The sequence below is a fragment of the Bufo gargarizans genome, chromosome 2 (genome assembly GCF_014858855.1).
Source record: "Bufo gargarizans isolate SCDJY-AF-19 chromosome 2, ASM1485885v1, whole genome shotgun sequence".
In the NCBI taxonomy this organism is placed as follows: Eukaryota; Metazoa; Chordata; class Amphibia; order Anura; family Bufonidae; genus Bufo; species Bufo gargarizans.
This window is the reverse complement of record NC_058081.1, coordinates 100,716,362-100,744,332: the sequence shown is the minus strand read 5'-3', so window position 1 is coordinate 100,744,332 and position 27,971 is coordinate 100,716,362. Positions and strand designations below refer to the sequence as shown.

Sequence of the window (27,971 nt, the reverse complement as noted above, 5' to 3'; positions counted from 1 at the left end):
AATGGATCCGTCCCGTTTCCATTATGCTGCAGTCCTAAATTTAGGTTTCCTTGGGAGTACTGAAAACATGGCTGGATTATACTACGGCATCCCCGAGGATACTCAAGGATGCTGTACACAGGTACCGGAGAGAATTATTGACTGCATGGCGGCCGCTCCATCGTCTGCGGGATTATTCGTACAAACATGTCAGACTAAACGGGCCACCCAGGGGATCATTTTTTAATGAAACAAGCAAAACTTTCCGACCCGGCCGAGTGTATTTTCTGCAGACAGAAGTCTGCCATTGTGGTTAATCGTTTGTGCTAGTTTTTAAAATAATAGTTCTCAAACAATGTGCATTTCGGCCATCTTTTATATCAAATTTATGGGCGCATTTACTGTAGGCATTCAGGTCACCCACCGATTACTGCCTTTTTCCTCTCCGTTTCTGCTTCCTTCTCCACCACCTTCTGTTTCTGTGCAGCAATGAGGAGCTTGGTTTTCTCACTCTCCCTGAAAAATCAGAAATGACATTTATTCTCAACTTTCGGCTGCACTTTTCTTTAAGAAACTTTTACTAGCAGCAATTAAAATGGCTATGACCTACACCGCGAGGAGAACACAGAAACTACATGAACGTGTTTTAGTAAGGGGAATTAGTTGTGATAACTACGTTCCCACCCTTATACTCCTCCACCGTGCAGGACATAATGTACTTGTAAAGATATTAATTGGCTATGTGCTCAAAGAGCATGTGTCAGCAGGATCAACCCTATTACATCAGTTGTAATTCCTAGCAAGGTTGAGCCTTCTGATTAAACGCATAGCTTTCATATGCAGATCCACTGCTTCATAAGTACATGTAATCCATATGCAAATGATCGGTAAAGTGCACTGAGGGCGGGCCAAACCACTCTGTGTCCCCTTGCTCCTCCCTCCTTGATTGAAAGGATCAGGCGAGACGATAATGCAAGAACCTGGCCCTGTCAATCAGCAAAGAGCTGGAGGGGCTGACAGAAAACAGAAGAGGAGCATAAGTGCACAGAGTAGCTTGGGCCCGCCCTCAGTGCACTTAACTGCTCATCTGTATATGGTTTAAAAACTAATTATCCCCAGAATAAAGCCGTGGATCACTAAGTGAAAGGTATTATTACATTCAGCTGAACTAGCTCTACAAGACATCGTGGCTGGTTTAATAGGGTTGATTGTGCTGACAGATGCTGTTTAATGTAGACAGAACTTACATGAGCTCATAGTTTCTGCGGATGGATTCTGGAATATTTGGCTTTGTGACTCGGACAGCCTGGAAAGAGAGGGGACAAAAAGAAGGATGCAGAAGATCAATAGTCAGATCCATTATAGAACAGAAAAAACACAAGTCAAAAGGGTTTGTAATTCTTAGAAAGGGATGTCATATCGCTAGGATCGGCCAGGACCACCAGCCATCCTGAGAATGAAGGAGTTACAGCGCTGGTTTAATGCTAAGTCACGTACTAAGTTTCCACTTCCCTAGCGAGAAATCATCACTTCATAAGATGGAAAAATCCTCTATTAGGAAATATACATTTTATTGAGATGAACGTTCCTGTGAAAGACCTGCCATGTGCAATGTGGACTTCTAATATGGATTACAGATCAGGATGCCATTTAGTCCACTGCGTTTTCCCAAGGCATCATCCAGTAACTTACTTCTGGCCAACAGGAGAACCAGTCGGTGATCACAACATATGGACCCATCAGTGCAGACATAAACAGGCATCTTCTATTTAGCAATTATTTTGGTGTTCTGGAGAAAAGTTGCCCAAACTCCACATCAAGGGGAAATGACACTTTCACTAATAAACCCTCACTGCTTCCAATACTACTGACTTTGTCTCCATTATACAGCTTATGTTAGGGCTTCTCACTCAACCTTTTCTGTCCCGCATCAGGTTCTTCTGTGATCATTTGTATGGTCTTGTGAATGAAGCCTTACATCTAATATTCAATAAAATACAGTGAAACCTCTTTGGGAAGACCACTCACTTACACAGATCAGATTTCCTGCATCAGTTCCACTATGTATCATGCATAGTGGTCATCTTCTTTGAGCAGACCACCCAACTTTTTAATACAATTTTGGGTGGTTGTCTCAACGAGGTTTCACCATATTCAGATTTTTGTTTTCAAATTGTCAATACATTGTAAGTTTATAGTGATTGTTAAGATATGCAGTCCCTACAGTGATGCTTGCAAATTTGAGGACCCTTCAAAACGTTCTATATTTCTGCATATATTAAAACTAAATGTAGACCTAAAACTACATTGGATTTTCAGAGAAGTCCTAAAAGTAGATAAAGATAATCAAATCAAACAAATGATTGAAATATTAGACTTGGTCATTTATTTATTGAGGAAAATGATCTAATATCACGTCTGTGAGCGACAAAAGTATGTGAACTTTTAGGATTAGCATATCATTTGAAGGTGAAATTATTCGGGTGTTTTCAATCAATGAGGTAACAGTCAGGTGTGGGTGGGCAACCTTTTATTTAACCACCTCCGGACCGCCTAACGCAGATGTGCGGTCCGGAGGTGGCAGGGCATCGCACAGTCACGCATATACGCGTCATCTCGCGAGACGCGAGATGACGCGAGTATGCGCCCGCGCATGCGCAGTTCGCGCCGCATTTCGTTCAGGACCATTTCGTCAGCAACCTGCCAGCCAATGATCGTGGCTGGCAGGTTGCTGATTTTTAAAAAAGCCAATCACAGAGCCATATAGCAGATCATATTTGTAAATATGATCTGTTATATGGCTGCCTGCTCCTCTGCTGGTTCTTTTCGTCGGTTGGATCCAGCAGAGGAGCAGGCTTCACAGTGAGTAGCACCAAACACTACACTATAGCCCCTGATCACCCCCCTGAACCCCAATTAACCCTTTGATCACCTCTTTGATCACCCCTGTCAATCACAAGTGAAAAGAAAAAAGTGATCAGTGCAAACTGTCACTTTTTTTTTCCACTGGTATTGACTGTTAGGTTTCAGTATAGTTTAGGTCCCTTGGTTAGGTAGTTAGCGATCAGTTAGCGCCCAGCCCACCGCACCGCAGTCCGTTATTCGCTGATTAGCGTATCGCTAATCAGCATTTGTACTTTTATAGTATCTGGAAGTGATCAAAACTGATCACGGTCAGATCTATAATAGTACTAGTGTCACTTTAGTTCGCCCTCCACCCAAAACGCAGTGTTTGCCCGATCAGGCCTGATCGGTCGCCCACACGTGCGTTCGCCCACACCCGCCCCACTGCAGTGACAAAAAAAAATAATTTTTTTTTGATCACTGCACATTCACTTTACACGCACTGCGGCGATAAAAAAAATCAGTTTTTATATTTTTTATCAACCGCAGCGGCCTCCGGTACTTCGCTAGCCTCCCCTTTGTAAGACAGGCTTGCTTTTTTTTTTCTTGGGTAGTCTCAGGGAATACCCCTAAATTTAGTTGCCCACATGTCTAACAGGGGGTATTCTTCTGAAGAGGCCTACAGGCTTCTGACCCAGTCGGATGAGGAGTGGGAACCCTCATCTGATGAATCCAGCGGGTCAGAATACGAACCTGTAGAAAGCAGTGGCTCTCTGACCCAAAGTTCGGACGAGGAGGCTGAGGTCCCTGATACCACCAGGCGTACCCGGCCCCGTGTCGCTAGACCGCAGGTTGCGCAGGATCCGCTTCAAGAGCAGCAGAGTGGGGCTGGTGCTGTCGGATTACGTGGTGAGGCATACACCAGCAGCCCAGCCCTCCCTGGACCTAGTACCAGCACTGCCGTACAACCTGGTGAAGTAGCGAGCACCAGAAGGGCAGTTGAAGCTGGTACGGTGGCACGTGCAGTAGTGACCCCGTCGCAGCCACCGCAAAGACGTGCCCGTAGAGCCCCTAGAATCCCAGAGGTGCTGGCAAACCCTGATTGGCAGTCCCCAACTTCAGCCGCACCTGTAGTTTTCCCTTTCACTGCCCAGTCTGGAGTTCGGGTTGAGACGGCTCAGATCGGTTCGGCCCTGGGATTTTTTGAGCTGTTCTTGACTGCGGAGCTTTTAGACATAGTTGTGGCCGAAACAAACAGGTATGCCACACAATTTATCACCGCTAACCCGGGAAGCTTTTATGCCCAGCCTTTCCGGTGGAAACCAGTCCAAGTTTCCGAACTTAAAACTTTTCTGGGCCTCCTCCTCAACATGGGCCTGACAAAAAAAGCATGAATTGCGGTCATATTGGTCCACAAACCCGATTCATCACATGCCCATGTTCTCTGCTGCCATGTCCAGGGCACGTTTTGAGGCCATCCTGCGGTTCCTGCACTTTAGTGACAACACCGCCTCCCGTCCCAGGGGCCACCCTGCTTTTGACCGGCTCCACAAAATTCGGCCCCTCATAGACCATTTCAACCAGAAATTTGCAGATTTGTATACCCCAGAGCAAAACATCTGCATAGACGAGTCCCTGATACATTTTACCGGGCGCCTTGGCTTCAAACAATACATCCCAAGCAAGCGCGCCCGGTATGGGGTCAAATTGTATAAGCTCTGTGAAAGGGCCACAGGCTATACCCACAAATTTCGGGTCTATGAGGGAAAAGATCAGACCCTGGAGCCGGTCGGTTGCCCTGACTACCTGGGGAGCAGTGGGAAGACAGTTTGGGACTTGGTGTCACCCTTATTCGGCAAGGGGTACCATCTTTACGTGGACAATTTTTACACAAGTGTGGCCCTCTTTAGGCATTTGTTTCTAGAACGGATTGGCGCCTGTGGTACCGCGCGAACTAGTCGCGCGGGCTTCCCCCAACGGCTCGTTACCACCCGTCTTGCAAGGGGGCAGAGGGCCGCACTGTGTAACGAAGAACTGCTCGCGGTGAAATGGAGAGACAAGCGTGATGTTTACATGCTCTCCTCCATTCACGCAGACACAACAATACTAATTGAGCGAGCAACCCGTGTCATTGAAAAGCCCCTCTCAGTCCACGACTATAACCTCCACATGGGAGGGGTCGACTTCAATGACCAGATGTTGGCTCCGTATTTAGTTTCCCGACGCACCAGACGCTGGTATAAGAAGGTGTCTGTATATTTAATTCAATTGGCTCTGTACAATAGTTTTGTTCTCTACAGTAAGGCTGGGAGAACTGGATCCTTCCTCAAATTTCAGGAAGAGATCATCGAGAACCTCCTGTATCCAGGAGGTTCCGTGGCCCCAACCACCAGTGTAGTTAGCCGTCTATGATGTTGTGTCTGTAGCAGGAGTGGAATAAGGCGTGACACCCGCTATTTCTGTCCTGACTGTCCGGACCACCCTGCCCTATGCTTTGGAGAGTGTTTCCGGAAGTACCACTCACAGGTACACTATTAGCATAGGGATCATCTCACCAGGATAGGCACACAGGGCTATTAGGGCCCATTCACTCACAGCTGCTGCAAACGTCTCCTTTCACATGGGACAAAGTGCATAACGCACTTCGCCACATCTTTGGGCGATTTGCGCTTTGCACATTGACCCATGGGGAAGGAGAGGTTTGTTCTATAAAGGTAAAAAAACAAAACAAAAAAAAAAAAAAAAAAAACACACCAGTAAGCAAACACGTTAATGTTCAGTTAAAAAAAGTTAAAGTTACATGTTCTGTTGCAAAGTTAATAAAATTATTGCGTTGCGGCCTGTTTTTTTTTTTTTTTTTCTTTTTTTACCTTCCAGGTGGACCAACCGATTGACTAGCTGCAGCACCGATGTGCATTCTGACAGAAGCATTGCGCTGCTGTCAGATTACACGCAAGTCGGTGTATGCGGCGCTGCAAGACGGGATTTTCTCCTCTGCAGTGACAGATACGTTTGCCGAGGCATACGAGCTGAGGAGGAGGCGGCGTTCCTATGCTTTGGCAAGCACTTTGTATATATATATAAAAAAAAATTAAAAAAATCCCGGCAATGATTTATTCATCCACATCGATTGATGTGAATGGAGAAATCTGGTTTGCCAGGGCATACGAGCTAAGTGGGTATGGATGTAGGGCGGAGCTCCTATGTCCTGGCAGACGCCTTTCCCCTCCATTTTTTTTTTTTTGGCAGAGATTTTTTCATCCACATTGATCGATGCGAATGAAGAAATCTGTGCCGTTCATTTCTTTCTTTCAGCCCAGAGGCTGAACGGAAAAAAAAATCTCATTACCTGTATGCTCAATATAAGGAGAATAGCAGAAACTCCTAATGCTGGCCATACATGTAATGATTGCGGAGACCCTCAAATGCCAGGGCAGTACAAACACCCCACAACTGACCCCATTTTGGAAAGAAGACACCCCAAGGTATTTGCTGAGGAGCATATTGAGTCCATGAAAGATTTAAATTTTTGTCCTAAGTTAGCGGAAAGTGAGACTTTGTGAGAAAAAAAAAAAAAAATCAATTTCCGCTAACTTATGCAAAAAAAAAAAAAAAAATTCTATGAACTTGCCAGGCCCCTCATTGGATACCTTGGGGTGTCTTCTTTCCAAAGTGGGGTCACATGTGGGGTATTTATACTGCCCTGGCTTTTTAGGGGCCCGAAAGCGTGAGAAGAAGTCTGGGATCCAAATGTCTAAAAATGCCCTCCTAAAAGGAATTTGGGCCGCTTTGCGCATCTAGGCTGCAAAGAAGTGTCACACATCTGGTATCGCCGTACTCAGGAGAAGTTGGGGAATGTGTTTTGGGGTGTCATTTTACATATACCCATGCTGGGTGAGAAACATCTTGATCAAATGCCAACTTTGTATAAAAAAATTGGAAAAGTTGTCTTTTGCCAGGATATTTCTCTCACCCAGCATGGGTATATGTAAAATGACACCCCAAAACACATTCCCCAACTTCTCCTGAGTACGGCGATACCAGATGTGTGACACTTTTTTGCAGCCAAGGTGGGCAAAGGGGCACATATTCCAAAGTGCACCTTTCGGATTTCGCAGGCCATTTTTTACACATTTTGATTGCAAAGTACTTCTCACACATATGGGCCCCTAAATTGCCAGGGCAGTATAACTACGCCACAAGTGACCCCATTTTGGAAAGAAGACACCCCAAGGTATTCCGTGAGGGGCATGGCGAGTTCCTATAATTTTTTATTTTTTGTCGCAAGTTAGTGGAATATGAGACTTTGTAAGGAAAAAAGAGAAAAAAAAAAAAAATCATCATTTTCCGCTAACTTGTGACAAAAAATAAAAAGTTCTATGAACTCACTATGCCCATCAGCGAATACCTTAGGGTGTCTACTTTCCGAAATGGGGTCATTTGTGGGGGTTTTCTACTGTTTGGGCATTGTAGAACCTCAGGAATCATGACAGGTGCTCAGAAAGTCAGAGCTGTTTCAAAAAGCGGAAATTCACATTTTTGTACCATAGTTTGTAAATGCTATAACTTTTACCCAAACCATTTTTTTTTTTTGCCCAAACATTTTTTTTTTATCAAAGACATGTAGAACAATAAATTTGGCGAAAAATTTATATATGGATGTCGTTTTTTTTGCAAAATTTTACAGCTGAAAATGAAAAATGTCATTTTTTTGCAAAAAAATCGTTACATTTTGATTAATAACAAAAAAAGTAAAAAATGCCAGCAGCAATGAAATACCACCAAATGAAAGCTCTATTAGTGAGAAGAAAAGGAGGTAAAATTCATTTGTATGGTAAGTTGCATGACCGAGCGATAAACGGTGAAAGTAGTGTAGTGCCGAAGTGTAAAAAGTGCTCTGGTCATGAAGGGGGTTTCACCTAGCGGGGCTGAAGTGGTTAAAGAACAGGGATCCAAAGTCTGATCTTCACAACACATGTTTGTTGAAGTGCATCATGGTACAAACAAAGAATTTCTGAGGACCTCAGAAGAAAAGTTGTTGATGCCTCTCTGGGTGTAAAAGATCACAAAACCATCTCTAAAGAGTCTGGGCTCCACCAATCCATAGTCAGACGGTGCAAAAATGGAGAAACCTCAAGACTATTATTACCCGCCCCAGGAGTGCTCGACCAATAAAGATCAAGCGAAGAGCAAGGAGTGTAACAGTTCGCAAGATCACAAGGGAACCCAAAATAACCTCTGAGCAACTAAAGGCCTTTCTCATCAGGAAGACCATGAACCCAATAGTGTGCGTAGCAGGATTGCAAGGAGCAAGCCACTGCTCTCCAAAAAGAACATTGCTGCCCATTTGAAGTTTTCTAAAGATCACCTGGACAAGCCAGAAGGCTTTTGAAACAATGTTTTGTGGATGGCAGAGACAAAAATAGAACTTTTTGGTTTACATGAGAAGTGCTATGTTTGGAGAAAGGAAAGCACTGCATTCCAACACAAAAACCTCATCCCATCTGTGAAATATGGTGGCGTTACCGAGCCATGGATTCTTCCTGTTTTGCTGCATCTGGGCCAGGACAGCTTGCAGTCACTGATGGAACAGTGAATTCTGAATTATACCAGCAAGTTCTAAAGGAAAATGTCAGGACATCTGTCTGTGAGCTGAATCTTATGAGAATGTGGGTCATTAAGCAAAACAACAACCCTGGGCACACGTGTGGTTCTATAAAAGAATGGTTAAAGGAGAATAAAGCTAAAGTTTTGGAATGGCCAAGTCAAAGTCCTGACCTTAATCAACTAGAAACTACCGGAAACGTTTATTTGCCGTTTTTGCTGTACAAGGAGGTCACAGCAGATACTGAAGACAAAGGTTCACATACTTTTGCCACTAATGTGATATATTTTTATTTTTTTTCTAAAGAATAAATGACCAAGTGTAATATTTGCAACTCATTTGGTTGATTTGGTTATCTTTATCTGATGTAGTTTTAGGTCAAATTTATGCAAAATTCTGAAGGGGGTCACAAACTTTTAAGCACAACTGTTTATTAACAAAGAACAGATATTTTAGGCTACGTTCACACTAGCATTTTTATTTTCCGGTATTGAGATCAGTCATAGGGTCTCAATACCAGAAAAAAAACACTTCCGCTGTCAATGGGGACAAAACGTAACCGAAGAAAACTGAATGCTACAAAATGCATTCCGTTCATGACTGATCCGTCTTGGCTATGTTCAAGATAATACAACCGGATCCGTTCATGACGGATGCAGACGGCTGCGGTCCACATGCGGTGGGGCTGCTCCCCCAATGAAAAACACGCTACAGTGTTAGGGGTTGAGCAGCTCCCCCAGATTTGCCACTATATTTCTGTGTTTGCAGATGGCTGTATTATCATTAATGGAAGGGTTTTTCCTGAACCCTGCCGGATCCAGCAAAAACGCTGGTGTGAAAGTAGCCTACGTTGACTATTTCTTTATGGGCATCATGTGAGTATGGGACATTTATAGCATATCCTGCACATATGCATTTATAAGGTGCTCCTCCATAAACTCCCAGGCTGGCTATCCTGACGCACATGACATATGTCCTTCTTAGCTTGTACACATAAAACACTGCCATCTTTCTAGAAAACACAAGAGGATGGCACCTGTCACTGGCTGACTTTACCTGGATAATTAATCCTGGAGCCATTTCATTGAGGTCTTGCTGCAACGCCAGCTTGAGGTTCTCATCTATCTGATCTGTAGAGAAGAAATATTAAAGCACGTCAGAAACTAATCCTATTTTCTCTCAGTGGGAAAGAGACCCCTAAGGGCTGATACACACAACCACGATTGGCCTGGGAAACACGAGCCGTGTCTCGGCTACATCTCTCGGACCAGCAGCGGCTCCCTTGACTTCATAGTAAGTTCTGATACAGTCAGTTCCTATAGAGCAGGGGTGCACAACCTGCGGCCCGGGGGCCACATGCGGCCCTTGATACCATTCTGTGAGGCCCCCAACCATCTGGTAACAGACATGTATGCCTATGTCTTGTGGCTGCTTACATGTATTTCTCCCTTTAGATGGGAGTCCTGGAAGTGTAACTAGACATTGATGGTATATAATGTGTGTTCAATATGCCATAAGTGCAATATTTCAGTTGTTAATACACCTTTAAATTTTAATTTCGGCCCTCGTCATTGGTTCATTCTGGCAATGTGGCCCCCAACCAGGAAACGTTGTGCACCCCTGCTATAGAGCTACAATCAGATATGAACTGACTATCATAAACCACTATGATGCCGTCAGTTTGAGTCAAGAGAGATGCGTCCAAGACACGGCCCATGTTTCCTTAGTATTTCTTGTCTGAATCAGCCCTTAAGTCACATGTCGGGAAAGGGTTAATAGTAAGTCACATGTCGGGTCTTTAAAGATGGCGCCCGCCAGCAACCGGGTGCCTGCTGTTTCCTATAACAGACACCCGCGGGTAATGTCGATCGCGGACATTTAAACCATCAAATGTCATGGTATCTGAGCGCGTTGAAAACTGACTGGTCTATGACAGCAGGCTGATGCACAGTCTTTCCAAAATAAAAATAAAATTAAAGTTTTTACAAATAAAAAAGTTTAAAGCACCCCCCTTTCCCCAAAAACGAGAATATTATTATTATTTTTTTTATAAAAAATAAATAAACGCCCCTACTATCAAAATATAAAAAGTATTAATCCCATACGGAAAAAAGCAAAATGGAAAAAAAGGGTCAAAAGGGCCATCAAGGGTCATTTTTTGGTCACTTCTCCCATAAAAAAAATTAAACAAAAAGTCGTACACGCCCCAGAATGGTATCGATGAAATGTACAGATTCCCCCGCAAAAAATAAGCCCTCATACAGCTCCGCACACATAACTACAAAAAAAGATATAGGGGGTCAGAAAATGACAGCAAAAAAAAAAGTTTTGGTTTTTTTCTGCATCAAATAGCAAGGAAAAGTATACATATGTGGTATCGGAGGATTCATACTGACCTAGAAAATGAAGATCATAAGTCAGTTTTACTGCATAATGGATGCCGTAAAAAAAATATATATATAACTTTGGCAAAATATATATATATTTTTTTCTAATTCCACCACCTTTGGAATTTTTTACCCACTTCCCACTACATTCTATGCAATATTAAATGGTGGCATTAGAAAGTACAACTTGTCCTGCAAAAAATAAGCCCTCATATCATGTGAACGGAAAAATAAAAACGTTATGGCTCTGGGAAGGCAGGGAGCGGAAAAAACAAAAACGCAAAGTCCAAAAAACCTCCAGGGTAGAAGGGCTTGAAGCTATTTTCCATTGGTTGTGGACCAGTTGTAGGTACTAGTACTACATATCTTTTATATCAACCTAAAAGTGTTGCTGAACAACCATAGAATGCCCATTCTATGGTTGTTTTTTGAGCAACACTTTTAGGTTGATACGGTTGTTTTTCAGTTTGCCCTACCCTACGGCATTATAGTGAGGGTTTTTCTTTTGGTTTCTATACTACATATCTTTTAGTCTGGAGCTACATGCTGCAACTGTAAACTTACACATCAATCTCGCACAACTAATATTAATCTGTACGGAGACAGGACAGATGGACAATTGCCAAATATGTCCACCATTACGATCGAGCTAAACAATATGATGTTCCTGCCTCAGGAATAGACCAGCCTGACGTGTATCGCGGGCGTCATTGCACGGGTATGGGATACGACTGAGAACACTTACCAAAGAGTTCTATATAGACCTCCTGCAGGTTGTGGACGCTGCAGAACTGGTTGAGCTCATGGTGGATCTTGTTGAAGATTAAAGCTTTATCATAATCTGCAGTAAAGTTCTTCACTATATCATAAACTAGAGAAGGACAGAGAGAAGATGGACACAGTGAGATGCAATAGGAAGGACTGGACATTTCTGCCCTTCTCTGTAGCTTTGGCTCCCCTTTAAAAACATATTCTTACTATCGGTTCCTCATACAAGAAAGACCAGAGGCTCCTCCTGCCTCTTTAGAGCAATTTCCTAATTGGTATCTAATGCACAGCAAAAATGGCATCACTGAGCCTGGCAAGATCATCTAGTACAATTCTATAAAGCAGCATTATTGAGTTTTGACTTTGCACATGAAGAGTGTATATGGTGTCCTGGTGGTCCAGTATTTTATCTTTGAAAGAACATTCTCAGATCCTTCATCCCACGTGTATAGCCAGTTTAAACAAGTGTTAACATCCAAATCGGACTAAAAGGTATTGGCACAATTATTGGTCACCAGAAGATCATTCAATGGCTGTTCAACCATCAACCCGCCTCTATCTAGTTGTGCATCAGTATTTGTAAGACAAACCAGGGCTGGATCGTAAACGCTATGAACATAACGTAAAGATTTTATACTCCATGATTTCATGGGACGGCTTCTGACTTTAGAATACCGATGAAATCTGCAATGTGCGAATAAAGTCGGTTTCTAGCTGAGAAGGCAAGGACGTAAACTCTTCTGTGCGGATTTGACTCTTTGCAATGCAAGGGCGAGATCTGGGACAAAACTGCATCAAATCCGCACCCAAAAAAACAAGTAGCACCTATGGTTTTTGGTGCAGAAATGCGCAGAAATCAGCATGGAAATTCATGCGGAATTTCTGCAACACAGCCCACACCTGTGTGCAGGCAGCCTAAAGGAGCGTTCTAAAGAGGGATAGGATATGCCATCAATCCAGGACTGGTCAGAGATGAGAAGGGGACAAGTCTCAATTTCTCATGCACAGCTGGGTGGCCAGGAGAACCCATGTGCAGGGAATGCAGTGTTAAATCAGCCCCTTCAATCTCATGATTGTCTAAGAGATCGGACCCCCACTGATCTGAAAGTGAACCTGCCATGTGGATCATGCAGTCTGACCTTCCACCGCCATGTTATAGAGCAGGAGGAGCTGAACAGAATAATACCTGTAGCTTACTGATTGGCATCCTTTCCTGTATGAGCATGCGCAATCACCGAGGAGAACTGCCCACTGGACTCCTAACCACAGAATGAGCAATAAATGACACGTTATACTGAATATTTTCCCATGTGAACCTGTGTAGTAATCTGCTCAGCTCCTCCTGCTCTATAACATGCTGCCTGGTGACAATCCCCTTTAAAGTGATGGTGTGGACTCATGATATTCCATCACTTTACACAATTTGAGAACGCCTTCTAACAGGAATCTTTCCATTCCAGCCTTATTCTATTAGTAGCATGGCGCGTGGTGATCTACCAAAGGAGCAGGAAAGACCTGGCAAGTCCAAGTGAACACTACTTACCTGCACTAGATATGAGATAATTGACCACTTCTATCCGATCAAAATATATCATGACTCCACCACTAAAAGATATTAACATAAGAAAGATCATCTCCTGTGCGGGTATGCAGTCTGCCAACACTTCACAACATACATTACTTAACGTCACGGAGCATTAAAGGGAATCTGTCACCTGGTTTGACCATATTAACCTCTCACCATTGCCATGTGTAATAGAAAACCACCGCAGGAGATGAGGTATTTTATTTTTCTTATTTTCATGCTTTCATTTTGCTAAAAAAGTGATCTTTGTGTTATGCAAATGAACCCTGAAGGTGCCCAGAGGGGGGTAATTCTTCAGCCTCTGAGCCCAGTAACGCCCCCTGCAGTGCCTAGCCCGCCTTAGTTTAGAGCCCAAGCACGCCTCCTCGCTATGTAGTAACGTCCCGCAGCCTAGTTTAACGGCGCCGCCCCCCGTCAGTTAATTCATTCAAGCCAGGCACCTTGAATCTTCAGTTAGACCAGCTGAAATCTCGCGCAGACCGCTCCTGAGGGCAACAGCGATAAGAAGACGTCACTGGGCATGCGCAGAGCCCAGTGACACTTTTGAGGCTGTTGCCCTCATGAGCGGTCGGATCGCGCAGGCAGTAGGCAGTCCTGCGCCTGCGCGAGATTTCAGCTGGACTAACTGAAGATTCAAGGTGCCTGGCTTGAATGAATTAACTGACGTAGCAGAGGGGGCGGCGCGGTTAAACTAGGCTGTGGGACGATACTGCATAGTGAGGAGGCGTGCTTGGGCTCTAAACTAAGACGGGCTAAAAAATATTTTTCGTGGCACAACCCCTTTAAGACCCCTGCCCTCTTCTGCTGCCACTACATATGCTAGCAGGTCGATATCAACACATTACAGGTTCTGTTATGAGACTTATGACCGGTCAAACCGGGGATCCCATATATAAATTGTAATCATCTTCCATGGGTTGTGTTTGATGTTACAAATCATCTCCACTGAAGTAAATGGCAGCGAAATGAAATACCACACAACCTGAAGACAGGTATGCCGCTGTTCTTCGAAGAAAGAAGCCATGTTTTCCTACATCCAGACATGAAAACTGTTGGGGGTAGCATCACAAGGTGACAATAGTACATGATCTAGCTCTATGTGGCAATGGTCCCCATAACGTTTGAGCCAAATCCTATGTCACCAGTCTCCAGAGCTCACCTCGTGCCGCACGGGACGTTCTTCACCTCGTCTGTCTGTAACGTGCTCTAAGGAACAGATGGGACATGAGAGTAATCCGATAGTTACATCGGCAGCTGTAGTATCCACTAATCTATGGTAACCCAATCATCACAAACGAGCTGTTGAAATAATGTCGACTGAATCTCATTAGCGTGCTTTTATCCAATAGACATGTCGGCTGGACTGCGCACAAGTCAGAGAGCAACTTTCCTTTATTTCCATAAGGTGCTAATACCATCAGGGAAGAAAAGGCCTACCAATCTTGAGAATGAGGGGGAACGCAGAGCCGGAGAATTGCTCTGGCTCTGTCACCGGTTTGCCTTGGTCACCAGCTGTGGAGACAACTGCAGCCTGGTAGGAGTGCTATGGTTCCTTAAAGGGGTTGTGAAAGAATAGGGAAGGGGGTAGTCTGGCAACCCCCTCCCACACTGGGCCAGACCTGTAAAGGAAAGATTACTTACCTTCTTCCCGTTGCTGGCTCCCCACTCCTCTTCCTGGCCTGCAATGCTACTCAGGGCTCCCTCGATGTCAACATCCGGTCTAACATCGCCAGGGGGGAATCCTCTTATGTCATGATGCAAGGGATCCAGTCTCTGCCGTGGCTAGCGATTGGCTGCAGTGATGTCAAATCAGATGTTGACAGCAAGAAAGCCTAGAGGAGCACTGCAGACCAGGAGGAGGAGCGGGGATCCAGTGCCGGGAAGAAGGCAAGTCATCTTTCCTTTACAGGTGCGGTCATGTGGGGTGCTTTGCCAAGCCCCCCACCCTCTCTATTCTTGCACAACATCTTTAACTCTTTGGACCAATGGGGTTCCCAGAGGTTGGACTCCCGCAGATCATCAGCTTATCTTAGTGATAAGTCATCGCGTTATAGGATGGGAAAACGGATGTAACAGAACGTTGCAGATTGGTTGTGAGAGGTCATCTGACTTCACTGCATACTCCATCCTTTCACTGGGAGTCCAAGATCTGGAAAACCATAGTAATGGTTTTTGGGTTTATTTTTTTACACAATTATTTGAAACAATGGTTGGAGCCAAGTATACCGCATCGGAATTGGCATGGAAAACCGCCTCAAATCTGCCTCCCATTGCTTTCAATGGAAAGTAGTGACTGAAAAAAGGAGTGCCCTGCCCCATCTTGCTGCCGTTTCAGCGCTGAGTCCCCATTGAATATGGCTAATCAGAAACCAAGTCTCGGCCTAGGCTTACCGCCACGAGTTCCACAGCCATCTGATTTTTCCGACAAGTATTTTGCCCTTGTGAAGTAGCCCTTTTCAATCACCACTTTTCTCCCCTGCTGTTTCCAGTATCGCGCTCCAGTCCTTCAGCGCTGACGTCATTTTGGTGACATTCTGTGCATACCATTGGCCTCAGCCGTGTACAGCACTTGACTGCTGAGGCCAGACATTGGCTGCATTGGTGACATGGTATGTGTGGGACATCACCACTGCAGCCAGGAAAACAAACACCGACAGGGAGGACAGGAGCAGGACGCTGGGAAGTATCACTCCTTTTCCTATTTTATCACATTCACTGTTGCTGTGAACGATTTTATTTAACCCCATTAATGATAGATGGACCATGCTGGGAGATGTAGTGCGCAGCAGACTGATTCTGCAGAGACCAAGTTACTATTCATTATACATACCTGTACAGACTTGAAGGAGGTTATAAATGGGAACATTAAATGGAATCCGGGTCCACTCGTCGACGTGAGTAGTGCTCCACCCCTGGAGGAGAAAGGAGAATTGTTCAGTTTCGTATTTGTCCCTAACCACATGCAAATCAAGGAAAGGAGTGAGGAAGAGGAAGCCGGTCTCAACACGGAGTGCAAATTCTGCAGCTCATCTAGAGAGGGATTTTCGGCTCAAAGTAAAGATTTCAGATTTTTCTAATTTGTGCCAAATGAAAGAGCTTTGTAATTAGGAGTGTAATCAAGTCAATGGATGAGCAGCCGCTTTATGGATATAGATATATATATATATATATATATACACACACACACACACACACACACACACACTAGGGGGATGCATAAATAGCAATCCACCAATGCGAAGCGTTGTGATCATATACAAGAAGTTCAAACGCCCTACATCTCCAACTGTCAGAAGACAGGCCACAGCTATGGTGCTCCATAGACTGAATACAGACTGCTGCCAGCAGTAACCTGCATCCTGAGGATGGACTGGCAGGGCAACAATGGAAATCTGAAGTCCTCCCAGGCTTACGTGTGCATTGCTGGACCACTAACAATTACAGGACTATTCTCATGATACGTAAGAGCCCTTTACACGGGCCGAGAATCGCACAGATTATCACTAACGAGCATTCATAGTAACGCTTGTTAGCGCTGATGTGGCGGTGTAAATGTACCGCCGATTACCCAATGAATGAGTGGTTCATTTGTGCAGCACAGAAATCCTCGTTTCCCCGTGGCAGATTGCCCTGTGTAACACGATCTGCTCCCGGGAAACAACGAGACAGTATAAGGAAGAGCGACGGCATTAGTGATCACTCCTCCCCATACCCTGGAGGAGATCGCTGCCTGTAAATGCACCGGTCTCCTCCACCAGCCTCCTTCCTGACAACCTGCTTGTACATCGTCCCATGTAAATGGACCTTCAGTAGTGGCCTACTGCTCAGATCGGCCATCCCTTGTGATGAGTGGAGGTGTGACTGGCGGGATCCTCACCGACTCTTAGACCGTACTGGTTAAAGGGCATCTGTCAGCACCTGAACGTGATCACTAGCGTTGAGGGAACTCGGCTTTGTGCTTCATTAATGAAGCAGAGTTCAGCTTCGGATTTTGATACAGTATTTTATGTGAATAAATTAAATGACACGTGATAGAAGCGAGACGAAGTAACTCTCGTGATATTTGCTGACACTTCGGAAAGACCTCAGCGTAGGTCATACATTTTACAGTAGGACGGATCCAATATCCTTAAAGAGGGTCCGAACATTGTAAGATAACTATCTGGACAAGTAGAGCGGCGCCCAGGGATCTCACTGCACTTACTGTTATCCCTGGGTGCCGCTCCGTTCGCCCACTGTGGCCCCGCTAGCAATTACCATACAGCACGAGAGAAGGTAACGGGGCCACAGCGGGCGAACGGAGCGGGACCCAGGGATAACAGCAAGTGCAGTGAGATCGCTGGGCGCCGCTCTACATGTCCAGATAGTTATCTTACAATGTTCGGACCCATGAAAGGTCCTCTTTAATGTAGTCTTGAAAACATTCGGGTTCAGATACAGCAATCCAAACCAGATTCCCTCAACCCTTGTGATCACATTTTCACCGCCTCGCCCTGTCAGTCAAAGTGCAGAAGATGCGGCAGCTGCAGAGAGAGCTGAGCCTCGAGGTGTAATGGCAACGCCCTTGTTGCTCCTAAAGGTTCATTTGCATATATTACAACTTCATATTTCTCAGCAATGCGGGCACATATGAACATGGGACCAACACAGATGTCTTCAGCTGCCAAGCAGGTCAGCCAGTTTCAGAGGTACATGCCCTTTAACATTGCACAGAGACGACCCTGGTCACCTGCCATATAGTCATCCGCTGCATAGCCCCATGGACATGAATGGAGCTGTGATGCATAGTGGTGGCCAGGAACACCACTGTGTAGGGAATAGGCTGAAAATACCTCCCTTAGCTTTTGTCATCAGCTGCGGTCCCAGGAGATGGTTATGACGTATCACTAACAGTGATGGCTAACCTCTGGCACTCCAGCTGTGGTGAAACTACAACTCCCAGCATGCTCCATTCATTTCTGTGGAGTTCTGAGAACAGCCAAGCAAGTGTGCATCTTGGGGGTTGTAGTTTTATCACGGCTGGAGTGCCGGAGGTCAGCCATGACAGCACTAGGATGACAAGACCCCTCCAGGGAAGTCTGTGGGAGGGAATTGAGACACATGCTGGTCCCTAAAACATCAGGACTAAAACGTACTGAAACGTTCCAGAGCCGTCCACGATTGTCCTTCCTGCACAAAGGCAGCTCCCAGGAGGTGGAGTCGCCCCATCTTCAGCCCTCATGTACAGTCCTCTCTACTCCACAGAAACTGATGGTATTTTAGCTTTGTTTGAGGACATGCAAATGAAGGCAATAATTCCAGCATCTTCTTGGATGTGTTGCATGTCATGCCAGAAAGTGAGGCGGCCAAGCCAACATCCTGCCGGATCTGAGCAGTAAATCAATTGCCTCCACTGTTTATAACACTTGACTATATGAGAAGAACAATGTTAACCGTTTCATGGCAAACAAGACAGGACAGAGGGAAACCAAAGATATGTCATCCAAACGGCAACAGGGCTTCAGCCTGGAGACGTCTTAAAGAAGCACTCCCACAAAATTGTTATGCCCTGGCCCATTAGAAAGTTACATGATGTACACAATGTAGTAAAGGTGATCTTGGGAGTTATCCACTTCATTCTGATCCTCAGCTGTGTCATGTGACCGACACTCTGACCCTCCAGATGACACAGCGTCTTAGGTGCGGAACAGGAAGTCAGTTTCTCTATTCATTCCCGTCATACACACATCGAGGCTCTCATAGGAATGAATAGAGAGACTGACTTCCTGTCCACACACAAAACCTTGTGTCATTTGGAGAGTCAGTGTGTCGGTCACATGACATAGCTGAGGATCAGAATGAAGTGGATAACTCACAGTTACCGGTTAGAAGATTGCCAAGAAGATAATGGGTTGAATCAAAAGGGGCATAGATGCCCGTGATAAGAACATAGTCCTACCACTTTACAAATCACTAGTCAGACCACACATGGAGTACTGTGTACAGTTCTGGGCTCCTGGGAACAAGGCAGACATAGCACAGCTGGAGAGGGTCCAGAGGGGGGCAACTAAAGTAATAACTGGAATGGGGCAACTACAGTACCCTGAAAGATTATCAAAATTAGGGTTATTCACTTTAGAAAAAAAGACAACTGAGGGGAGATCTAATTACTATGTATAAATATATCAGGGATCAGTACAGAGATCTATCCCATCATCTATTTATCCCCAGGACTGTGACAAGGGGACATCCTCTGCGTCTGGAGGAAAGAAGGTTTGTACACAAACATAGAAGAGGATCTTTACGGTAAGAGCAGTGAGACTATGGAGCTCTCTTTCTGAGGAGGTGGTGATGGTGAGTATTATAAAGGAATTCAAGAGGGGCCTGGATGTATTTCTGGAGCATAATAATATTACAGGCTATAGCTTCTAGAGAGGGGTCGCTGATCCAAGGAGTTAGGGTCCATTCAAACGTCCGTAGTGTGTTTTGCAGATTCACAGATCCGCAAAACACAGACACCGGCAATGTGCGTTCCGAATTTTGCGGACCGCACATTGCAGGCATTAATAGAATATGCCTATCGCGGACAAGAATAGAACATGTTCTATTTTTTTGAGAAACGGAAATGCGGACCCGGAAGTGCGGGACCGCACGTCCCCATAGAAATGAATGGGTCCGCAATTCCGTTCCGCAAAATGCGGACTAAAATTGCGGACGTGTGAATGGGACCTTATTCTGATTGGAGTCGGGAAGGAAGATTTTTCCCCTAAAGTGAGAAAAATTGGCCTCTACCTCTTTTTTTTTGCCCTCCTCTGGATCAATTTGCAGGGTAAAAGGCCGAACTGTATGGACAAATGTCTTTTTTTCAGCCTTGTAATATCCACCTCCTACTGTGCATAAGTGGAAACCATATTCACATCGCCTCAGACTATAAATGCAGATGCCTCTTACCTATAATAGACCCCAATGTGTCCTTCCTCTATCTTGTGTATGGATGAAAGCAGGGCAGCAGCAGTGAATGCCACTGTAATGGCAGCTAGAGCTCCGATGTGGGACATCCTCCTGGGTCCTGTAAAAGAGACATAAGAGACTATCGTGAGCTTTACCGTACATACACTGAGGGTCCCACTTCATATAAGGCAGCTTTCTATTCACCTCCCCTCCATGTTTGCTGTCCCTAGTGATCAGCGCTCTTAGGCTACTTTCACACTAGCGCTTGATCGGATCCGTTCTAAACGGATCCGATCATTTTAATGCAGACGGAGGCTCCGTTCAGTACGGATTCGTCTGCATTAATAACTTAGAAAAATTTCTAAGTGCGCAAGCAGCCTGAGCGGATCCGTTCAGACTTTCAATGTAAAGTCAATGGGGGACGGATCCGCTTGAAGATTGAGCCATATGGTGTCATCTTCAAGCGGATCCGTTCCCATTGACTTGCAAGCAGCGTTCAGCTGTCCGCCTGGCCGTGCGGAGGCGAGCGGAGCGGAGGCTGAACGCCGCCAGACTGATGCAGTCTGAGCGGATCCGCTCCATTCAGACTGCATCAGGGCTGGACGGAGGCGTTCGGGTCCGCTCGTGAGCTCCTTCAAACGGAGCTCACGAGCGGACCGACGAACGCTAGTGTGAAAGTAGCCTTACCTCTGCCATGTCCTACACCCACGGCTCACCAGAAGGACTGCTCCTGACCAGACAGCCGTTTGCAGCAGTACCTGTTAATTCGCTTTCTGGGAAAGCTAGAAGAATATGGCCGCCATTACCTCAGCCGAGAATGTATGTGTTCTCAATAGGGAAAGCAGAATAAGCTGCAGCAGACATTGTCGCAGCAGATTATCCCCTTGAGAACAAAGGATCAGGCATGTTGGGATCCAACAGGCCACACTTTCTTACCTCTCTCCTATACATTAGATGGTTGGCCAGTCCTGACGAAATTGGCAAGTCTAGCCACATTCACTTAAAGGGGTTCTCCAGGAATTAAGAATACTTAAAATATTACTTTATTATAAATATAATCCCAAATACCTTTCATTAGTTATAATAGCTTGTTTTGTCTGAGGAGCAATCAGGGGAAATAAAATGGCCGCTGTCCTATTACTACACACAAAACTTGTCCTGATCAGACAGGGGGAGAAGTTACTTCACAGCCTACGTCACAACACTGAGGTAAAGAGCTGCCTCATCCTCCTCGCTGCTCTACTTGTCAGGGATTATGATCCTGACTACAGTTTAATATGATATTTAACTGTAATCTCTGTAGGAATGGAGTTCATGAGGAGACATGAAGTACAGAGAGGACGGACAGGACAGGTAATGTGAGGCTGTGGTAATGGAGACTGTATACAAGTGCTGCTGCTCATTATCCACATGCCCACCTCCTCTCTGTACTTCATGTCTCCTAATGATGTCCATTCCTGCAGAGATTCAGCTGAAGATTTTATCATCTGTATTCAGGATCATAATCCCTGACAGGCAGAGCAGAGAGGGGGATGAGGCAGCTCTTTACTTCAGTGTTGTGAAGTAACTTGTCCTCATGCGTGATCAGGACAGGTTTTGTGTGTACTAATAGGACAGCGGCCATTTTATTTCTCCTGATAATTGCTCCCCAGACAAAAGGAGCCATTATAACTAATGAAAGGTATTTGGGAATATAATATAGTTCTATTTTCATTAATTTTATTTTCTTAATTCCCAGAGAACCCCTTTAATGTGCATTACCAGCTTGAATCAAGCAATACTTGCACATAACTAAACAGATCCGTTACACTGGTGTCTGGTAAAGCTGGGTGACAACAAACATGGCCGCCCTTACATCCTCTATAGTGGATACCACTCAGCTTTCCCAGAACATAATGGAAAGTACAGCCTTTATTTCTTGACTCCAGAGGCAACGAACTACGCCATCTCCAAGCTGCACTCCTAAATACAGCCCACCAAGCCTCATCAAATTAAAGGGTTAAGCTAAAAGTGACGCGGCAGCTGGATTTACCTTACATTTCATTCTTTTACTTTATCTCAACCACACGCTGAGAAAACCCCAAAAATCAATAGCAGAGGCGTCAGTCTGCATCGATCGCATAGAGAATGAATGAGGTGACGGACGCCGCCATCCCTGCTCGCCCGCACTGTGTCGCCCTGGCATACTTAGGCTCATTTAATAATGGTGACCTGATAAAACAGCCTCCGGTGCAGGGTTTAAAAATAATTCTGTGCAGTTGCCATACAGTTCCTGTAAGGGCTCATGCACACGGCTGTTACCCGGCCGTGCCCATATAGTGGCCCACAAACAGCGGATCCGCAATACACGGGCACTGGCTGTGTGCACCACACATGCGGACTAATGAAATGGGACCCATTCAAGCAATTTTTGAAGTGCGGAAAGGACTATGGACCCATTCAAGTTTAATGGATCGGGATCCGTCTGCGGCATCCGCACGGATGTTGCCCGTGCATTGGGGACCGCAAATTGTGGTCCCCAATGCACAGAACGGCCGCGTGCATGAGCCCTAATTGTGAACTGATGGGAGCAGATCGGTGCCGGATTATCAGACGTATTCTGGATGACTATAGTAAAGATACGTTTACACGAGCCGATTATCGTGTAAATTACCGCAAAGTCAAATGAAACTGTGCGATTATCAAGTAGTGCTAAAGCAATGACCGATAGAGCGACAATCGGTAGATTTCTCGTTGGTTCAATCGTTTGTGTGGGCACACAGGTCAACTTTGAACGTTAACGATTTTGTATGTGTAAACAGGAACCCGTTCTCTGCGAGCACGATTACAGACGATCACACCGTGGGAGTGTTTAAGCACGATACAAAAAATTCGCTTTGTGCAAATTCACAAATGTGTCTGCTTTACAAACGATGGAATATGCGATCGAAATGACGGTTTTGTGAATGATAATCGGCACTCACTACACCGAGAAACGACTCGTTCGTCGATCAGTCGCACCGATCATCGCTTAGGCTCTGCTCACAATTCTGTCACGCCAGGTGTCTAACCGTCAGACAAGCATAGCCTATGGCGCTATTCCGCCTCGGAGAAAGGATGTCGGAGCTACAGGTCGATGAGATACCTTAGGAATGGTTGCAGGACAGATTCATCACATCTGCCGTGGTTCCTGGAACCCACGACACCAATGTGAGCTGAACCTTAGGTTGAATTCACACACGGCAGATTAGGCCTCAATGCCTCATGCACACGGCGGGTCGGCAATCCACGGCCGCTGGCCCCGTGCACCCCGCAAGCGGACCCATTCACTTGAATGGGTCCAAAATTCCAGAAATACGGAACACCGGAAGCACTACGGACTGCTTCCGTGGTGTCTCTTTCCGTAGTTCCGCACTGCAAAAAAATATGACGTGTCATATTTTTTCACGGTGCAGACATACCACGGACCCATTCAAGTTTAATGGGTCCGGCCCGCTGCACGGATGTTGCCCGTGTGCTTGAGGCCTTAGTCAGATACATTTCTAGAACTGTTCAGGGCCTGCAGAAATCCATGGGCTCTCTGGCAAACAGCCCAATTCAGATGACGAGAGCTGATCTTAAGCCTCCGAGTGTGAATTTACCCTGATGCTCGCGTCACACATAAATGTGGTCTGGCGTTTTTTTTTCCAGCGTTAAAAATGTGTGCAATTTGTATGACTTTTTAAAGCATTTTAGTAGCATCTTGTACATCTGATGTCACTTGCTCTGTAGATTAACGCTACAGTCAGTCGGCCATTTCCATTCTGCGGTCCACAAAATTGGGATGTTGACCGTGTGCGTCCTGCACTTCTCACAGGCTCCATTGTCATTATGCCTATTCTTGTCCACAAAACAGACAATAGGACATTTTTATCATTTGCAGCACGGCCACGTGGATGTGGACAGCACACGGATAATATCATGTGCTGTCCGCATTTTTTGTGGCCACATATAAATGGATGGATCTGCGTGTGATACACAAAAAAACCAGGATTGGATGAGGACCGCGTGCAACTTTTTTTTTTTTTTTTTTAAAAGGGTTCAGCTCTGAACCCGGACATATCCCCATTTTTACCCCCCCCCCCATTTCATGCTCCCACGCTCTCCCTTGCCCTGTGCTGTATTGCGCAGAACAAGGGCTTTTTTTTTGTTTATATCATTACACTGCTGGGCAGAGGCTTCCGCCCAGCAGTGAGCCCGGCTCTGATGGGTGGGCTTTAGCGCTAAAGCCCACCCATTAGTGCTGGTGACATCCCGGTTCACTGCTGGGCAGAAGCCTCCACCCAGCAGTCCCTATGGAGAGCCCGGTATGTCACCGGATCTCTCCATAAAATGCCTTTGTCCGGCGCAAATCAGCGCAAGGCAAAGGAGAGCATGAAATGCTCTGATGCTCATATCAGGGTAAACATGGGGATATGTCCGGGTTCATCCCCTTTAAGTGATGGGCTATCCTCAGGACAGGCCTTCACTAGCTCATCAGCAAGAGTGCAAGGTGTTAGACCCCCGCCAATCAGCTAGTGATAGCCTATGCTGAGGATAGCTCATCCTTTTACAGAAGTCGTGTAAAAAACAAAACACAAACATTAAAAGAAATGCAGACTGAAGGTAAGTTCACGTGTGTGACGTCTACTGACATTTTTTCGCACTCTAATTCACAATCAAAACACCAAAAGCAGCTTTCCATTGACTTCAGTGGGTAAAACACCACCAGGGCATGTTACTTCTTTGAAGTGGATTTTATCTGCGTTCCTCATTGAAGTCAATGGGGAAGGGCTAAAATAGCTACTGGTTTTTGGCAACATTTAGGCGGCCAAATACTCACTGCTCACAGAGGCAGACGAGTGTACGGATCTGCCACTGTTTTTACCCGTGTGAACATACCCTCAAAATGTCCCATTTCTGATCTATACTGGGCACTTGTGGGGCACATGATACTCTCCAGATCTCGCGTGATCGCCTCCACAACTGTACCATCCAGCGTGCAGTGGCAGCTCTATTACGACAACATGCGCTCCTATAGCCTCGCATTCTTCTCATCTTGTGGGATTCTACTTACAGTTTCCTCAAGAAACCATGCAATCCTAGCAGAGCGTCTCAGTGACAGGACGTGCGCTGGAATAATCTCCTGTTATTCCGGTAGGAGTCCAGGGGCCGCATGCATGGGCCATATGGCAAGGAGCTTTGTGTCATATGATGCCCATAGACTGCCCCTGACGAGACGTGTCCACAACCTGTGATACTTCTGCACCCGAGGTATGGAGCACATTTCATACCATATGGGGCGTGAGGTCCTTCTTACATTGTCACTTTTGGCATTACATTTTTTCCTCATGTGGTCTCCAATCCATTAGTAGAAAAGGCAGACGCTGCGGTCACAGTTACGTGGATCTCTGTGAGACTCATTAATTTACAGCCAAATACGACATTTGCCAGCGGTCCTATCATGGCCACCCTGGGTTACACACATTGGCACAAGTCAGCACGCTAGCAAAGTCGACTCACACAAAGGTCCTACTGAATTACAGGAGCTCGGGGTACACATAGCTTTATCTCCCCTGACATCGATGTCCACCGACCAGCTGTAAAGCCCATCTGTCAGCAGATCTGTACCTATGACACCGGCTGACCTGTTACATGTGCACTTGGCAGCTGAAGGCATCTGTGTTGGTCCCATGTTCATATGTGCCGGCACGTCTGAGAAAAATTATGTTTTAATATATGCAAATGAACCTCTAGGAGCAATGGGGGCGTTACCATTACACCTAGAGGCTCTGCTCTCTCTGCACCTGGTCCTGTCAATGTGGAGAGGGCACGGCAGTTGCAGAGAGAGCAGAGCCTCTAGGAGTAATGGCAACGCCCCCGATGCTCCTAGAGGCTCATTAGCATATAATAAAACACCATTTTTCTCAGCAGTGCGGGCACATATGAATATGGGACCAACACTGATGCCTTCAGCTGCCAAGTGCACATGTAACAGGTCAGCCAGTGTCATAGGCACAAAGCTGCTGCCAGATGCCCTTTAATCATGCACTGCTCTTTGCCCGACCCCACACTAAACAGTAAGTCAGCCATATGCTGCCCTTAGGAACAGAGGAGCACCCCATAACCCCAAAGATCTCTCGCCCTACAACATGGCGTCACACACGCAGCCCCAGGCCTGACCTTACTGCTCCTCCAGGTCACCGCTGATCTGTGTGATCCAAAGCTTTCTTTCTCTTCCACCTGCTTCACTCTCTTCCTGGAGTCGCTCGCCGAAACGTCATCAGCCTGCGTCCCGCTGAGGCAGCAGCCATCTTTGTTGTGGGCACGCAGCGCGGGTTGGCGATCGCAGTACCGGTAGGTAACCAGCAGGTGGTGCTGTAGACTGTAGGTTACAGAGTACACGTGCAGAACCTGCTCCACGAAGGTGAGCCGGCGCCGAGTGATGTACAGTCATGTCTATCAGTGCAAAGGCGGTCACAGGTTATTAAAAGCGCCTGAAATACGGACGACGTGGCTGCAGACGGATGTATGTCACCATTCGTGTAATGAGCTTAGAAGGTATTGTGTAGGCTTAACAGCAATTATAGCAAAACAACTCCGAGGACATAATGTAGACTGTTACAGAAACGTCCTCATGGTTGGAAATGTGCAGCTTTTTCTCTCAAAGGTAACACAGAAGTAGCATGGTGAGTGGCAGCTTCCCTCTGCTTTTAAAGGGGTTCTCCACCCGTCTGCTCTTTGCCCATTTGTGACCAAACTCTTTTCCCAGTATCCCTTTACAGGGGTTATCAAAGACCTAAAATCCCCCCCCAAAATGCCCGGCCCCTCATACTGGTCATACTTACCCCGCACCCCAGCCCCCGCGTCGCTTCTGATGCACCCAATAGCAGACCACGACGGGGACGACCCTTCCTGGCGTCAAGCGCGATGCTAAGGATTTATGTGCGGAGAATCCACTCTGAAATCCGCAGGTTTTCACAGGCAAATCTGTGCGGTCAATCCGCATTAATTGGTGCGGATTCGGTGCGGATTTTCCGCATGCGGATTTCACTAAGTGAATGAAGAAAATCAGGTCAGGAAAAATAAAATAAAAATTGACATGCTGCGGATTTTAAAATCTGCATCATGTGCATTGAGAATTTCAAATTCTCATAGAATACAATGTACATGACCTACGGTGCGGATTTTCCGCATGCAATCCTGATTGTGTGCATGTAGCCTTAGGGTAAATGCACATGTTCAGGATTCATGTGCGGAGAATCCACTCTGAAATCCGCAGGTTTTCACAGGGAAATCTGTGTGGACAATCCGCATCCATTCGTGCGGATTTAGTGTGGATTTCCGCATGCAGATTTTACTCTCCCCATTGAAGTAAATGGAGAAAATCCGGTCAGGAAAAATAAAATAAATTGACATGCTGCGGATTTTAAAATCCACACGGAAATAATCTGCATCATGTACGTGAGAATTAAGGGTTCTCCTAGAATACAATGTACATAACCTACGGTGTGGATTTTCCGCACAGAAAATCCGCACCCAATCCTGATCGTGTGCATTTAGCCTTAGGTTGGGTTCACACCTGAGCGTTTTACAGCGCGTTCCTACGCGCTGTATAACGCTCAACAAGGAGAAACCAATGATTCCCTATGGGAATGGTTCACACCTGGGCGTTTTACAGCGCGTACGATCGCGCTGTAAAACGCCCTACGCTCAAAAAAGTACATGAGCTTCTTTGGGGCGTTTTGTCGCGCGTTCCCGTACATAGACATTCGGGAACGCGCGACAATGAGCGTTCGCTGGTCTCTGTATTCGCGATTGTTAACGCCGGTACAATCGCGCATACAGAGTGCTCCTTTCGGAACGCTCAGGTGTG

At 45.8% G+C, this 27,971-nt stretch overlaps 1 protein-coding gene across 1 annotated transcript in view; it reads right to left on the bottom strand.

Annotated features, from left to right (window-relative positions):
* The window catches only part of ERLIN2 (ER lipid raft associated 2), a 35,989-nt gene extending 9,582 nt beyond the window's left edge, over positions 1-26,407 (bottom strand). The window contains exons 1-9 of the mRNA XM_044279326.1: positions 26,279-26,407; positions 20,099-20,216; positions 15,999-16,080; positions 14,328-14,374; positions 13,127-13,188; positions 11,561-11,686; positions 9,485-9,558; positions 1,227-1,285; positions 404-495 (exon numbers count right to left, since the gene is read on the bottom strand). Of these exons, the coding sequence (XP_044135261.1) occupies positions 404-495; positions 1,227-1,285; positions 9,485-9,558; positions 11,561-11,686; positions 13,127-13,188; positions 14,328-14,374; positions 15,999-16,080; positions 20,099-20,205 (649 nt within the window). The 5' untranslated portion in view covers positions 20,206-20,216; positions 26,279-26,407. The remainder of the gene's footprint in view (positions 1-403; positions 496-1,226; positions 1,286-9,484; positions 9,559-11,560; positions 11,687-13,126; positions 13,189-14,327; positions 14,375-15,998; positions 16,081-20,098; positions 20,217-26,278) is intronic.
* Positions 26,408-27,971: the final 1,564 nt, after the last annotated feature.